Source organism: Salvelinus sp. IW2-2015, linkage group LG25, assembly GCF_002910315.2.
Source record: "Salvelinus sp. IW2-2015 linkage group LG25, ASM291031v2, whole genome shotgun sequence".
In the NCBI taxonomy this organism is placed as follows: Eukaryota; Metazoa; Chordata; class Actinopteri; order Salmoniformes; family Salmonidae; genus Salvelinus; species Salvelinus sp. IW2-2015.
The window spans coordinates 18,942,044-18,957,303 of NC_036865.1; the positions used below are offsets into that span (position 1 = coordinate 18,942,044).

The 15,260-nt window shown below is 40.7% G+C and overlaps 2 protein-coding genes across 2 annotated transcripts in view; one reads left to right on the top strand and one right to left on the bottom strand.

Annotated features, from left to right (window-relative positions):
• Positions 1–9,185, bottom strand: part of LOC111951625 (uncharacterized) — a 17,754-nt gene extending 8,569 nt beyond the window's left edge. The window contains exons 1-3 of the mRNA XM_023969814.2: positions 8,855–9,185; positions 7,380–7,542; positions 6,997–7,207 (exon numbers count right to left, since the gene is read on the bottom strand). Coding sequence (XP_023825582.1) covers positions 6,997–7,207; positions 7,380–7,441 — 273 coding nt within the window. The 5' untranslated portion in view covers positions 7,442–7,542; positions 8,855–9,185. The remainder of the gene's footprint in view (positions 1–6,996; positions 7,208–7,379; positions 7,543–8,854) is intronic.
• Positions 9,186–11,941: 2,756 nt separating this feature from the next.
• LOC111951978 (serine/threonine/tyrosine-interacting-like protein 1) lies at positions 11,942–14,145 on the top strand. Its single transcript, XM_070434828.1, has 5 exons — positions 11,942–11,961; positions 12,150–12,292; positions 12,757–12,931; positions 13,214–13,350; positions 13,493–14,145. Exons 1-5 carry the CDS (start codon positions 11,942–11,944, stop codon positions 14,143–14,145), a joined length of 1,128 nt encoding a protein of 375 aa, XP_070290929.1.
• The last annotated feature ends 1,115 nt before the right edge of the window (positions 14,146–15,260 follow it).

Consider the following 15,260-nt stretch of genomic DNA (forward strand, 5'->3'; position numbering starts at 1 on the left):
GTCTCAATACTGAGGTGTGTCAGTCGTTGTAGCGCTTCATACCCAAGTGAAGATTCTTGAGGCTGTTATCACTTCGAAAAGGTGCTCAACAAAGTACTGGGTCTGATATCTTTGTAAGATGTGATATTATCACTTTCTATTTATATAAGTTTTGCAAAAAAAACAGTTTTTGCTTTGTCATTATGGGGTTTGTGTGTAGGATTGATTGAGATTAAAAAAAATCTATTTAGATGTTAAGGCTGTAACGTAACAAAGTGTGAAAAAGTCAGAGGGGCTGAATACTTTCTGAAAGTCAGTCACTATAGGCTTACAGCTGGCAAGTCAGATAGCTCAGATCACTCTCTACTGATTTCTCATAGCTATAGAGTTAAAAACATTTGTAATGCAAGGAAGTTTGATACAGTGAGATTTTAAAACTTGTAAAATTGATAAGAGAGAGACTCAGAATATCTAGCAAAGACTGCGTGTGTTATGAGTAAGTGGTTTGTTCAGCACTGTCAACATGTTGTTCTGATTATTTTATTCTATTTATTTATTTTATTTTTTCAGGGGTGTGGATCAGCTTTAATATGCAATGTGAGTGTGTCTGCATCATTTCCAATCATTTGGAGTAAACTGATAAACATTAATTTAGGTTTATATACAGTTTATATACATATTATACACCTTTTACAGACACAATTCTTACTACAATAGTATCTTTTGTTTGTTTTAGTCTTCTTCTCTATTTCTGTATAATCATCCATTTGATTTCTATTGTACTGTGGTTTAATCATGAAATATCTCTATATACTCATGTTATCATGACCTTTGTTTTTAGGTTGTTACCTTGTGTTTCGTTCACCTTCACTTTTCAACCTCCTCATCTATCTTCTTAACACCATCCATTTGGATTTTCTATTTGCCAATGTATTTTTCCATTGTGTCTGTGATGCTTCACAAAAGTAACTGACTTTCTATTCTATAAGTTCTACAGATTGTAAATTAAAGCATCTTTGCCGTAAAATAATTAGTTTATTTTTACTTGATCGAGTGTGACCATGACTTTTCAATCGATTTCTTTTAACGAGTAGTTTAACAGGATGAGTTGTATCAGATTCTAGCCATTCCTTGAGACGATGGACGCAAAAATGAGCTACATATTTGGACAGACTACAATTAAGTAATGACTCTGCTCTCTGCAGCAAATCTGCAGAGTCGAGATAGGATGTTATGCTCATATATATTATAAGTAGTGTAAATGTCTATCTGGTTGCAGAATTTTGTATAATCTATTTAAATAGAAAATTGATGTTTTGAATCGACATCGTTGCGGGTCAATAAGAGCAATGCATGAATGGATCGTTCGCAAAATCTCTTCCTAGATATTGTTCACTTGTATGGAAAAGCTATTTTTTTGGTTGTATATTGAAGTTGGGTATACGATTATCTTATAGCACAATTGTCTTCTTTAACCCTTTTGGTCTTTAATGCGCAGCGGTACTAGACAAGTTCGCTTACTTTTCCCCTTCCACTTGCTCTCCATTTTTGTGGTAATTGGCTGGCAATTGAGGTTGTTGGTTTTGTAATTTGGGTGAAAAGCAGTAATTGCCATATGTCTGTCGGTAGCCTGCTCATTGTGATCATGACTTCTAGCAGTGCTAGATAAACTATTACTGGCCTGTTAATAATTAAATATATTTGAAAAAAAATTTTTGGGGGGATCAATTAGTATATTTGAGTTTTAATTACATACTATTTGTTGTATTATTTTTGTTTGTTTTAGATGGTTTAAGAAGATTGCATCAAGCTCGCGAAGGTTGTTTAGTTTTAAAAACATTAATAATGTGTGGAGATTACTTGGTGTTTTCTATATATAACGGCAAGTGAGGCAGTTGTAATCTAAGTTAAAAGGGGAAAAGGCCTTGAAAATGGGGTGAGACATTCTTACTAATTTACTAGAAAACCGATTTTCGGATTTAAGTATAACTTTTGTATGACTGATGCCTTTAGTGAGAGGTCTAATGCTTTAATATTTAATCATTTCTGCCCTCCGAATTCATATTTGTTATATTAATAGGCCCTTTTAATTTTGTCTGGCTTGCCAATCCAAATAAAATTGAATATTTTTTGTTCATGTAATTTAAAAAGCAGGTCACTAGGTGTAGGCAAAACCATAAGCAATAAGTAAACTGTGATATGACTAAAGAGTTAATCAGGGTGTTTTTTCCACAAACAGACAGGTATTTTCCTTTCCGTGGTAGCAAGATCTTGTCTATTTTTGCTAACTTTCTATTAAAATGTATTGGAGTAAGATAATTTCTTTCTTTTGGGATTTGTATACCGAGTATGTCCACATCTCCGTCAGACCATTTAATTGGTAAACTACACAGTAATGTAAAATTTGCATTTTTTAGTGATCCAATACGTAATATTATCATAATTTGGTTTTAATCCAGGGAGGTTAGAAAAAGTATCTAGATCCTCTATGAGGCTGTGGAGGGATTCTAATTGTAGTTTTAAAAGAAAACATGAATCAGCGCACAATGACACCTTTGTTTTTAAGCCACGGATGTCTAATCCCTTAATATTATTGTTGGATCTAATTTTAACAGCTAACATTTAGATGGCAATAAGAAATTGATATGCCCGATAGTGGACAACCTTGTTTTACTCCTCTTGACAGTTTAGAACTTTCTGAGATGTAGCCATTATTTTCTATTTTACACCTAGGGTTACTATACATAACTTTAACCCATTTTATAAGAGATTCTCCAAAATGTAAATATTCTATATATAAACTCCACTCCTACTTTATCAAAAGCCTTTTCAAAATCAGCTATGAAACCAGATATGGTTTCCCCGATATTTCATAGTATTCTATTGTTTCCAGTACTTGTCTTATATTATCTCCAATGTATTTTGTAAAAAAAACTGTCTTATTAGGATGAATAATATCTGACAATACTTTTTTAATTCTATGCTCCAAGCATTTACCTAGAATTTTTGCATTACAGCACTGAAGTGTAAGAGGCCTCCAATTTTTTAAACGGACTGGATCTTCATATATACCACTTGGATCCTGTTTGGTATACTTCCACTGGTATGCCATCCAGCCCTGGAGTTTTCCCGGACTTAAAGGCTTTAATTGCATCAAGAAGTTCTTCCTCTGTAATTTGGCCTTCACGTGAGTCTTTCTGTACAGATGTAAATTTTACATTAATAATAGGGAAATCTATACAATTAGCTTCGGTTCCTGGAGATGGAGGAGACTGAAATGAAAACATATTCTTAAAGTACTTCTTCCTCTTTCAAAATATTGTTCGGTGAATCATGCGTGACTCCATCATTTGTAACAAGTTTCAATAAAAAAATTGGTAGCATTTCTATGTTGAAGGCTGAAAAATAATTTGGTCCATTTTCCCCCATATTCCATCCAGTCCATTTCTTTTTATAATACACTGCTCAAAAAAATAAAGGGAACACTTAAACAACACAATGTAACTCCAAGTCAATCACACTTCTGTGAAATCAAACTGTCCACTTAGGAAGTCAGACACTGTGCAGATTACATTTCACACTGCTCTTGTTGTGCAAATGGATAGACAAAAGGTGGAAATTTTAGGCAATTAGCAAGACACCCCATAAAGGAGTTGGTTCTGAGGTTGGTGACCAGACCACTTCTCAGTTCCTATGCCCTGGCTGATTTTGGTCACTTTTGAATGCTGGCGGTGCTTTCACTCTAGTGGTAGATGAGACGGAGTCTACAAACCCACACAAGTGGCTCAGGTAGTGCAGCTCATCCAGGATGGCAATCAATGCGAGCTGTGGCAAGAAGGTTTGCTGTGTCTGTCAGCGTAGTGTCCAGAGCATGGAGGCGCTACCAGGAGACAGGCCAGTACATCAGGAGACGTGGAGAGAGCTAGGAGGGCAACAACCCAGCAGCAGGACCGCTACCTCCGCTTTGTGGCAAGGAGGAGAGGAGAACTGCCAGAGCCTGCAAAATGACCTCCAGCAGGCACAAATGTGCATGTGTCGCTCAAACGGTCAGAAAGACTCCATGAGGGTGGTATGAGGGCCGCGTCCAAGTGGGGGTGCTTACAGCCCAACACCGTGCAGGACGTTCTGGCTTTGCCAGAGAAACACCAGATTGGCAAATTCGCCACTGGGACGCCTGTGGCTCTTCTCTTCAGATGAAAGCAGGTTCACACTGAGCACATGAGCACATGTGACAGACGTGACAGAGTCTGGAGACGCCGTGGAGAACGTTCTGCTGCCTGCAACATCCTCCAGCATGACCGGTTTGGAAGTGGGTCAGTCATGGTGTGTGGGGGGATTTCTTTGTGGGGCCGCACAGCCTCATGTGCTCGCCAGAGGTAGCCTCGACGCCAGTTAGGTACGAGATGGAGATCCTCAGACCCGTTGTGGACATCTATGCTGACACATGCACCTTGTGGCCTGCTGGAGTCATTTTGCAGTTCTGGCAGTGTCTCTCTCTTCACAAGGCAGATGGTATAGGGTCCTGCTGCTGGGTTGTTTGCCCTCCACGTGTCTCCACGTTCTCTGATGTATCGGCCTGTCTCCTGGGAGCGCCTCATTTCTCCTGGACACACGCTGACACAAGCAACACTTCTGTGCCACAGCTGCATTTGGATGTGCATCCTGGATGAGCTCTGCACTACTGGCAACTTGTGTGTTTGTAGACTCCGTCTTCATGTACCACTAGAAGTAAAGCATCCGGCTATTCCTCGTGCTCTCCCTCTCTTGTCCCGTCCCTCCTCTCGTCCTCCGTTCCTCCGTTGCTTTCGTTCTGATTTAGCAGGGGGGGTTGTTGTTTTGTTTCTTGTTCTTTTTTTTCTTTTTTTTTTTTTTTTTTTTTTCCTTTTTTCTTTTTTCTATGTTTTGTTGTTTTTTTTTTTTTCTTTTTTTTTTTTTTTTTTTTTTTTATTTTTTTTTGTTTTTTTTTTTGTTTTGTTTTTTTTTTTGTGTTTTTTTTGTGTTTGTTTTTTTTTTGTTTTGTTTTCGTGTTTCTTTTTTTTTTCGTTGTTTTTTTTTTTTTTCTTCGTTTTTTTTTTCGTTTTGTTTTCCAAACAATATACGAAATATATTTTTTTTTTTTTTTTTTTTTTTTTTTTTAGTTTTTTGTTCTTTTTTTTCTCTTTTTTTTTTTTTTTTTTTTTCTGTTTTTTTGTTTTGTTTTTTGTTTTCTGTCTTTTTTTTTTTTTTTGTTTATTTTTTTTTTTTTTTTTTTTTTTTTTTTTTTTTTTTGTTTTTTTTTTTTTTGTTGTTTTGTTTTTCTTTGTCTGTTTTTTTTTTTTTTCCTAGTGTCGATTATCATCACCGCAAAAAAAAAAAAAGGTTGTTTGTTGGGGTCCACTAACCATTCCTCGGTCACCTCCCGAAATCGTTCTTATTTAAAAACACGAAAATCTTGGCCCCCAAATGGGGCTACGTTTGACCCCCCCATCAACGCCCAGGAAGCATAGGAGTTGAGAAGTGTCTGTGGTAACGCACCTGCAGAACACTCCTTTATTGTGGTGTGTCCTGCTAATGCCTATAATTCGCACTTTTGTCTATTCATTTTTGCACAACAGCATGTGAAATMTATTGTCAATCAGTGTTGCTTCCTAAGTGGACAGTTTGATTTCACAGAAGTGTGATTGACTTGGAGTTACATTGTGTTGTTTAAGTGTTCCCTTTATTTTTTTGAGCAGTGTATATTACACTGGATCTTTCTTGAATAAGTTCCTCCATTTCTTTTTGTTTTTCCTCTATCTTAACCTTTTATTGCTATCAAACTGTACTGTTAGTCCTTCAATTTCCTTTGTTAATATGTACTCTTTTGACCTAAATTGCTTTTGTTTTATAGATGAGTACTGAATTGCATGGCCTCTAAAGGCACATTTAAAAGTGTCCCATACAATAAGGGGAAGATGTACATTCTCCCTACTTCCACTCACACTACAACCAGCACTGCAGCTGCAATGAATGAGTGTAGCAAAGTGTTCCGATGAGCTTGCGTTGTTATTATTAGCGGCTTCTGTCTTCTTTATTATCAAGGAATATTTCACTTTCTCTGGTCATAGGAGTAATGCAGGAATGCAGGAATAATGCAGTGTGACTTGAGTTTTGCCATCAGCTGGACGACTGTGTCCCCTTTTCTCAGTGGAGGGAGAGCGGAGGGACGGTGAGTTGGGTGAGAGGCAGCCTCACCGCTGCTCTCTCCCTCCCCTCAGACTGACCATCAGATGCAGGCCATCAGCCCAGTAAAAAAAAAGCTAATGATTATGCTCACTCAGCTGTGCCTCACAAATTATACAACAAATGACCTATTACCAGTGTGATCATATACGGTACACGTTTTTTTTTTACATGTGTATATATGGATGATTTCAAAATGGTCAGAGAAGAACAACATTGGCAGGGCAATTCAAGCATATCCAATATGCAGTGATAATGTATTGGGCCTATAGCCTACTACACAAACGTCATTGCTACAGAACTGTTTTTAATTGGTTAATGTTGCATAAGCTTACGTTGTTTAAGTGATGTTTAAAAAAAATCTGAGCGGTAGATCTCGGCTTGACTCAGAAATGGATCTTGACTCAGAAAAGGTTGGTGACCACTGCTGTAAGTGTACACATACACGGAGACTCCCTAATATACAAGCACACACTCATAACCACATTCTATAAGCACATAAATCAAATCAAATGTTATTGGTCACATACACATATTTAGCAGATGTTATTGCAGTTGTAGTGAAATGCTTGTGTTCCTAGCTCCAACAGTACTAGCATCAGGGGAGTACCCATACTAATCTATGGGAACAGATTGAGAATATGTGACTAGAAGCACATTTCAGGAAATAGCTAAATTATTACTTGTAAAAGTTACTACATAGCAAAGGCCTAATGATGATAAGAAACATTGTTGGCTCATGCAAAATCCTAACACCACAACTCAAAACCCATCACAGATTATTCCTATAATAACCCTGAACAAATGGTGGCCTACCTGTACAAAGGTGATTGGTACAGCAAACGGGTAGTGGTACTGGGGAATGAAGATGTCAGCTACAAAGCTGCGGAGCCGATCTGCCAGGGCATATAACACCACGACCACAAGGGTGGCACTAAAGCAGAGTAATGGCACAAGAGGCTTCCATACATCAGATGAAAGCCTCCTCAGTGTACAAGCACTCCTCCTCCATCTCATCCACCAGGGACTGCTCAGGGAACACAATGGTACAGAGTGTTACGGATGGAGTGTAGTTCATGAGATTATTGATTAACACATACACTAATTGGAATGCACTGCAATTAACTGCTTATCAAACAAGTGTCTACATTTAAGTACTATTCAACTATTGTCTACTATTATATAAAACAGGTGAATACCATTCTGTGAGGAGACAGCCCACAGTAGTGGGCAGGTGGGTACCCCTGTGGTTCATTGGCATAGTCCAACTGCCTCTCAGCGAGGGGAAGAGGGGCTGGAGTCAAACTATCAGCCCTTTTACTGCAGCAGGTAATGGAGGTAGAGTCATCGTTCCTCCACTCCCTAAATATTGGGCGATCACCGATCACTTCCATGGTACAAATCACATTGATATCTTTATTTCTTTATTATTTTAACTTACCATTGCGGTGAGGTACTGTAGTTGTAATTGCCAAAACACTTTGACAGAACAATAAATGGAATACACCCTATATATACTCAGACACTAATCTATAAGCTGTGAACTTTAGACTCTGTCACTAACCGGCTACCACCTGGTACTCTACCCTGCACCTTAGAGACTGCTGCCCTACACTCTTAGAAAAAAGGTGCTATCTAGAACCAAAAAGGGTTCTTCGGCTGTCCTCATTGAAGAACCCTTTGAAAAACCCCTTTTGGTTCCAGGTAGAACCCTTTAGAACCCGTTCTACCTGCAATCAAAAAGGGATCTCCTATGGGGACAGAACCCTTTTTTTCTTAGTGTATGTGCTGTACATAGTCATTGAACACTGGTCACTTTAATAATGTTTACATACTGTTTTACCACTTTATATGTATATACTGTATTCTAGTCAAGGCTTATCCTATTTAACTACTGCTGTACACACCTTTTCTATTCACCTACTGTCTATACTGTCTATACACATAGCTAATTTCCTGCAATTCTATCCATTTTGCATGGGGTTTTGTACTGTGTATTTATATACTGGATTCTTGACATAGCTCACTCTAATATATCTACACTACATATCATTCTTAGTATATCTTGTGTAAATTCATCCGGTGTATATATGTATAGATTGCATTTGGATTACTGTTAGTGCTATTTCGTTCTAGATTTCTTAATTTCTTGTTATTTTAATAATTTTCTATTTGTGTACTTGTTTGACATTTTACTGCATTGTTAGGAGCTAGTAAAATAAGCATTGCGCTGCACCCGCTATAACATACGCTAAACTGTCTACACAACCAACAAACTTTGATTTGATTTATAAGAAAATGTTCTGTTGTTTCCTAGACATTTCATATCCACCTTTCTATCTGTAATCTGTAATATAGGGTGAGAAGATTGGTTTGTTTTTACAAAAGGGCATGCTATTAGTAACATTATGAGATTGGAAATGTCATTATGTAAATAAACCATGCATATTGTACTTATTTTACATCTTGGCAAACGGAACTTACTGAAGGGACGATGATACTGTACAATGGTAGTGTACATAGCTAGTCTGCATGTAACCTCACACACGACAATCATAAACATGTGACATAGGCACCATATAAAACTCAAATAGACCCAAGCATAAGAACAACAAATCTAACATTGTTACACTTAATATGTGCACGATGAAAACTGTCAAACTGATGGACTTACCATTGAGTCTCAATTCCATCATGGTGTTTTTACAGTAGGTGTTTATTCCACTTATTCAACATTCCACAATCTCCTCCAGCGTCCCTCTTCTTCCTCTCCTCTCCAAGCAATATCCACATTTGAAACAGGTTGGTGGGGTATATTAACCACAGAAGCGTGTTCCATATCAACCAGGTTTAAAACAGTGCCCTTCCTCTGTTCTGTGTGGCAGCGGTGGAGTGTGTGATGGCCAATGGCCTGAGCGGAATGCATTTTCCATGAGAACCTACATGAACACTAAGCACTCAGTTAGGTATTGACATCTAGATGGACTTTAACCTTACAAAGTGTCTCTGTTGGTAGGCAAAAACCACTAACAAATAAAGTATGTGTCTATATATTCTTGAATAGGGAAATATTGTTACATTTGCATTGCATCAAACTCCATCTCTATTTTGTTGAACAGAAAAGGATTAAGAAACAGTAGCCCTCTAAAATGAGTGATGAACAGTTGTTCTACACACCATATGTAAATAGATCAAATCAAATCAAGTTTATTTTATATAGCCCTTCGTACATCAGCTAATATCTCGAAGTGCTGTACAGAAACCCAGCCTAAAACCCCAAACAGCAAGCAATGCAGGTGTAGAAGCACGGTGGCTAGGAAAAACTACCTAGAAAGGCCAAAACCTAGGAAGAAACCTAGAGAGGAACCAGGCTATGAGGGGTGGCCAGTCCTCTTCTGGCTGTGCCGGGTGGAGATTATAACAGAACTATGCCAAGATGTTCAAAATATTCATAAGTGACAAGCATGGTCAAATAATAATCAGGAATAAATATCAGTTGGCTTTTCATAGCCGATCATTAAGAGTTGAAAACAGCAGGTCTGGGACAGGTAGGGGTTCCATAACCGCAGGCAGAACAGCTGNTAAATATCAGTTGGCTTTTCATAGCCGATCATTAAGAGTTGAAAACAGCAGGTCTGGGACAGGTAGGGGTTCCATAACCGCAGGCAGAACAGCTGAAACTGGAATAGCAGCAAGGCCAGGCGGACTGGGGACAGCAAGGAGTCATCATGCCCGGTTTGCCGTGACGTATGGTCCTAGGGCTCAGGTTCTCCGAGAGAGAGAAAGAAAGAGAGAACGAGAGAATTAGAGAGAGCATACTTAAATTCACACAGGACACTGGATAAGATAGAAGTACTCCAGGTATAACCAACTGACCCCGAAGGTGGTTGATATAATCCCTAAAAGGAGAGGTGTTTTCAGATAGAACAATCTGACAGATTTTACCCCATGCATGCCAGCTGGTTATATACCCAGGATGCAATTGTAGGCATTGTATACCCTGAAGCTATTTGGAAAATAACTGTGAGCCACATTGTAGATGGTCGTAAACTTTGACACATTGTACAAATATCATGGCTTGGTCCTGGTTTTATGCTATATGCTTGTAGAGCTTATACTGTATGTAGCCTATTGTTAAAAGCACATATACAGTACCTGTGTGTGTCATGACTGCTTTATATACTGTATGGAAGTTCTGTTCGACCTATGTCTGATCTTTGACTTTCCTTTCTTAAATTCCTAAATAAACTATGTATTTGTCTGATTTATGCTCAGCATTTGTAGCCATACATATTTACCTTATCATTCAACTAGGATACTGGAACACAAATGTGACATGCCATACTGCTTAGTATGACTTCATGGAGGTGTGTCTAATCCTACAGTAACCCTGGTGGGAATCTCATCACTGATCATTCACAGCGTGGTACAGACATCTGCTTGTGACATTGTTGACCCCCCCCCATTCAAAGGGCCTTATTGGCATGGGAAACATATGTTTACATTGCCAAAGAAAGTAAAATAGATAATAAACAATAGTGAAATAAACAATAAAAAATGTACAGTAAACATTACACTCACAAAAGTTTCAAAGGAATAGAGACATTTTAAATGTCATATTTCTCTCTCCTCTCGCTCTCTCTGTCCTAACTCTCCGCAACACTGACACTCCTGTGCTATTCCAGCAGAGGAGAACAGCAATTATCAAGTATTTCTGAAAAAGTTTTTTTTTGTTGCCTGAACAAATTACTGAAAATACATGTGTTAGTGAACACAGAACATGCATGTGAGTGTGTGTACTAGCTGGCCTCTGTATCTCCCTACCAAACTTCACAACACCTCAGAAATGTGTAGTAACCTGAGCCATGCAGCCATCTGGGCAAAGCGCTCAAAGTAAACAGACTCATGTGACTTGAGAAGAGAAGGAGGTTCTCTGGTCTCTGTATTCAAACAGCAGAGAGGGCCTAATGCATAGCCAGGGTACTATAGCAACATGCCTGATCAAACTAGCACACAACACAGTACTTTGATGGAACCTGGAGAGACGGATTCATCAAGATTGGTTGATACTTTATCAGTAACATCAACAGTTCTACTTATTAAAATAATTAATCAAGCTGATGTCCTCACCATTGTGTGGTTGTGTTGTATTGTATAATCATATAAGCTTATACCCCTAATATATTTCAGTGTCTATGACTGCCATAGGTATTCATAAAAAGATCAACAATTGAAATATCTGTTGAACATGTTGGAGGTGTTTAATGGATCTGTCGATTGTAGAACAATATAGAATAATTTTTGACAGAATCATTTGATTTGGGAGCGATGGAGTCATACAACAGGGGTCCATGAGGAAAACCTGATTTGGGGTGGTGTTCATGGTCTGACTATATGTTAGAGTGAGACCGAAGGCCGTTCTCTTCTTTCTATCACTCTCCTCCCTCACCTGTCACAGCCAGCACCCATGTGGCATTCTAGAGTACTTATCACTGCTAAGTCGTCAAGGCAACCCGCTAAAATAAGGCCCTGACAAGGAGGTGTGAGAGTGACTGAGAAAAAAGGCAAGGAAAACAACTCTTTTACACCGGAGCCAAGCAAACCAGTTTTGTGGCAATTTGACAGACATTTAACCGTATATATATTTGGTTGGCTGGTCAAGAATTTGCCTGAAATTTTGACTATTCTCACTATGGAAGGATATCTCCCTGATTAGGGGGCAGCAGCTGCGCCTCCCAAATGTCTGGCACTGGGAAACAACATGGGCATAGTGGTGTCCAGGTGAGTGTAAGGTCTAACTGCTAGCTATAGGCATCTCAGCTTGTGTCAGTAGTCTAATATGGGTTGCCGTGCATGCATCCCTGAAGAATATAATTCTGTTGGTCAAATATATTGCTGAATAAATAATACATCTAATGTCCTTTGTTAACGCTGGGTAATGCAGCTCTGTCTTTGTGTATTTGTCTCAGAGTGACTAACTGTCGTATAGAACCATCCAGAAAACGCAGCAACGCCTTGCAACCTAAAAACAACACCCCCTACAGGAAGGTCAATGGTACTATCAAATCATCCCAATGTCACAGACTGACTCCAGTGCAGAGACAGACCCAAGGTAGGTTATCAGCCCATATTAGATCAAGTGGATATAAGATTAAGTATAAATGTGGATTTAAAGTTGTGACTGGAGTTATCATGAGGGGATTTATGATCAAAGGACCACAATCTGGGCCTCCCGAGTGGTGCAGCGGTCTAAAGCACTGTATAGCAATGCTAGATGCGTTACTACAGACCTGGGTTCATTCCTGGGCTGTGCCACGATCGGCCATGGCCGGGAGTCCCATAGGACGGCACACAATTGTCCGGGCGAGGGGAGGGTTTGGCTGATGGGGCTTTACTTGGCTCATCATCATCACGCTCTATCGACTCCTTGTGGCGGGCCGGGTGCCTGCAAGCTGAACCCAGTCGCCAGTTGAACATTGTTTGCAATATGCATTTCGGCTCTGTGTGTATGATTTTCTCTGATGTGTGTGTGTGTGAGCGCAGGTACATGTGTGTGTGCATACTGTTGTCCAGTAGTGTGTGAGCCTGAGGTGCAGGAGGTGTTAATTCCTGCCTTCCCAGAGAGGGTGAGTGTGCAGCGAGGCTACATCACCCCCCAGCAGGTATATAACCTGTTGAATGCAGAGGCTGGACATCCCGCTCTACATGATCCGAATTACATCCTCATCCTGGACTGTCGCAGTGCAGAGAGGTGGGAGCACTCACGCAACACACCTTCAGAACACAAACATGCACACCCAATGTAGCCACTTGATCACTACACCTCACAGACTTGTTGTAGATACGTGGAAGTAGTGTAGGGGCCCGAGGGCACAGACTTAATGTGTTGTTAAAATTGTATAACTGCCTTCATTTTGCTGGACCCCAGGAAGAGTAGCTTCTGCCTTGGCAGGAACTAATGGGGATTCATAATAAATACAAATACTTACTGTAAAAGCATTGTGTTGATATGTGTGTGTTCATTGGTTGTCAGGTACAAGCAGAGTCATCTGGTTACAGCCAGGGCTAGTGTGACAGTGATCCACCCAGATCTGGGCTGTCTGATCAGCTGTGTGCAGCTCCAGGAGTTCTCTATCATATTGCTGTACGCTGAGGAGGGCCACAGCCCAGGTAATACACTGCACACTCCTTTGCTACAACATAGGGAGCATCAGACACAATCAACACAGACACTGTACAACCTCAGCAACACAAAAGCACCCTTCTAACCTTCACTGTGTGGTTGTTTTATGTCCGTCTGTGTGTGTATCAGTGGGCAGTGTGGAGGCTAGGGCAGCCTCCCCGTTCCTCCAGCGCTGCTTCTTCCAGCTCAGTGACCTGGGCATGGACCCTGTCATCCTCCTAGGGGGCTTCGCCGCCTTCCACACCCTCTACCCCTTCCTCTGCACCTCCCGCATGGCTCTTCTAGAGCCCGACAGGTACGCCCTCACCATCTACCCCTCTGAGATCCTGGAGGGGGAGCTCTACCAGGGCTCAGCTGCCCAGGCCTCTGACTACCACATCCTTGAGAACCTTAACATCACCCATGTGGTCAACGCTACGGTTGAATACCCTGATGCATTTCCCAGCACCCTCAGCTACCTTAGGCTGCGGCTGAGCGATGACGCCCAGCAGGACTTGGTGGAGGCGCTGCCCCAGGCGGCGAGGTTCATTGCTGGGGCCCTGAGCAGCGAGGTTGGGGGTAGGGTGCTGGTGCACTGCAGCATGGGGCGGAGCCGTAGCTCGGCGCTAACGCTAGCCTTCCTAATGCAGCACCAGCGCTGGACACTGCTGCACGCCATCCGCTGGCTGAAGGAGAGGAGAGCATGCACGGCGCCCAACGTGAACTTCCTGCTGCAGCTGTTGACCTACGAGGAGCAGCTGTTCGGACGAAGGCTTACCTCGCTGGACGACATCCGCCTGTGAAGTTATGTGGTTTGCGCAGTGCAGTTTCTGTGCATAATTCATGGAGAGGGAGGTGGACTGTGGACAGAGCCCACTGTGATTCAAATAATGGCGTTTTTAAAGACTCATTGGGAGAGTTGTATGACCTTGATGGTCTTAATAACTTTAAGCTGTTTGGTTTTCTTTGTCATTGTTGCCCTAGGTCTAGGACTGTATTTTATTAAGGGTTATTTGAGGGATGATGTTTTTTCAGAACACTGGGACGCTGATGTTGCAGCATTACAGTGGATAAGGGGAGAGGAAGTGAATGTATTTGCATCAGTGCTGATACCAGCTTATGCAGAGGCCATCTGTGTATTCAAAGCTTGGTTAGAAACTTGTTCAGCTCTAATATTTTGTCTGGGACCTGGTAGAGCTACGAATAATATAAACATATTTCCCTGTTTCTCCTCTCACTGAACATAAAACTACTGAACAGTTATGCTTAGAAGAAAGCAGAGTCATCTGGTGGCTACTAGACATTTTGCATTCAAAGTGAGGATGCTCTGTGTATGAAACACGTGGATATAAATTCCAGTTGAAAGGGCCTCAAGTGGTCAAAGTTGGGTTGTTATTGCCATATCGTTTACACCTGTGTCCAGGCCTTTGAATGGAGTAAAGAAAGGCGGAGGAAATGGAGGAAGTAACCTACATAAATTGGTACAATAGTGTGTTTTAAAAACTGTGAACAGGTCACTGCAGGGATAAAGGAGAATGGGTATTGAGTTCTTTTTTTCCCAATACAAAAGTGGACACACACACAAGAGTTTGTTCACACTGACTGTACCGTGCAGAAAGGTACTTTCTTCCAAATTAATAGATGGCTGTTTCTGTACACAGGGCTAACAGTGGATTATCCCATTTGATTCATAAGACTGAATGTGACTGAATGTGGCTGTATTGCCCCCCCCCACACACACACACACACACACATACACCAAGCTCCTCCCCTGCAGCTCCCTCCAGCCAGCTTCCTTCTAGAAAAACTGGGAAGCAGATCAAGAATCTTCTGGAATGTGGAAGGACCACATGATAAATGACCCCGCCTCCTACTACTGGGGTGAAATTGGCCAAAAAGTTCTTAGTACCTGTGCCTG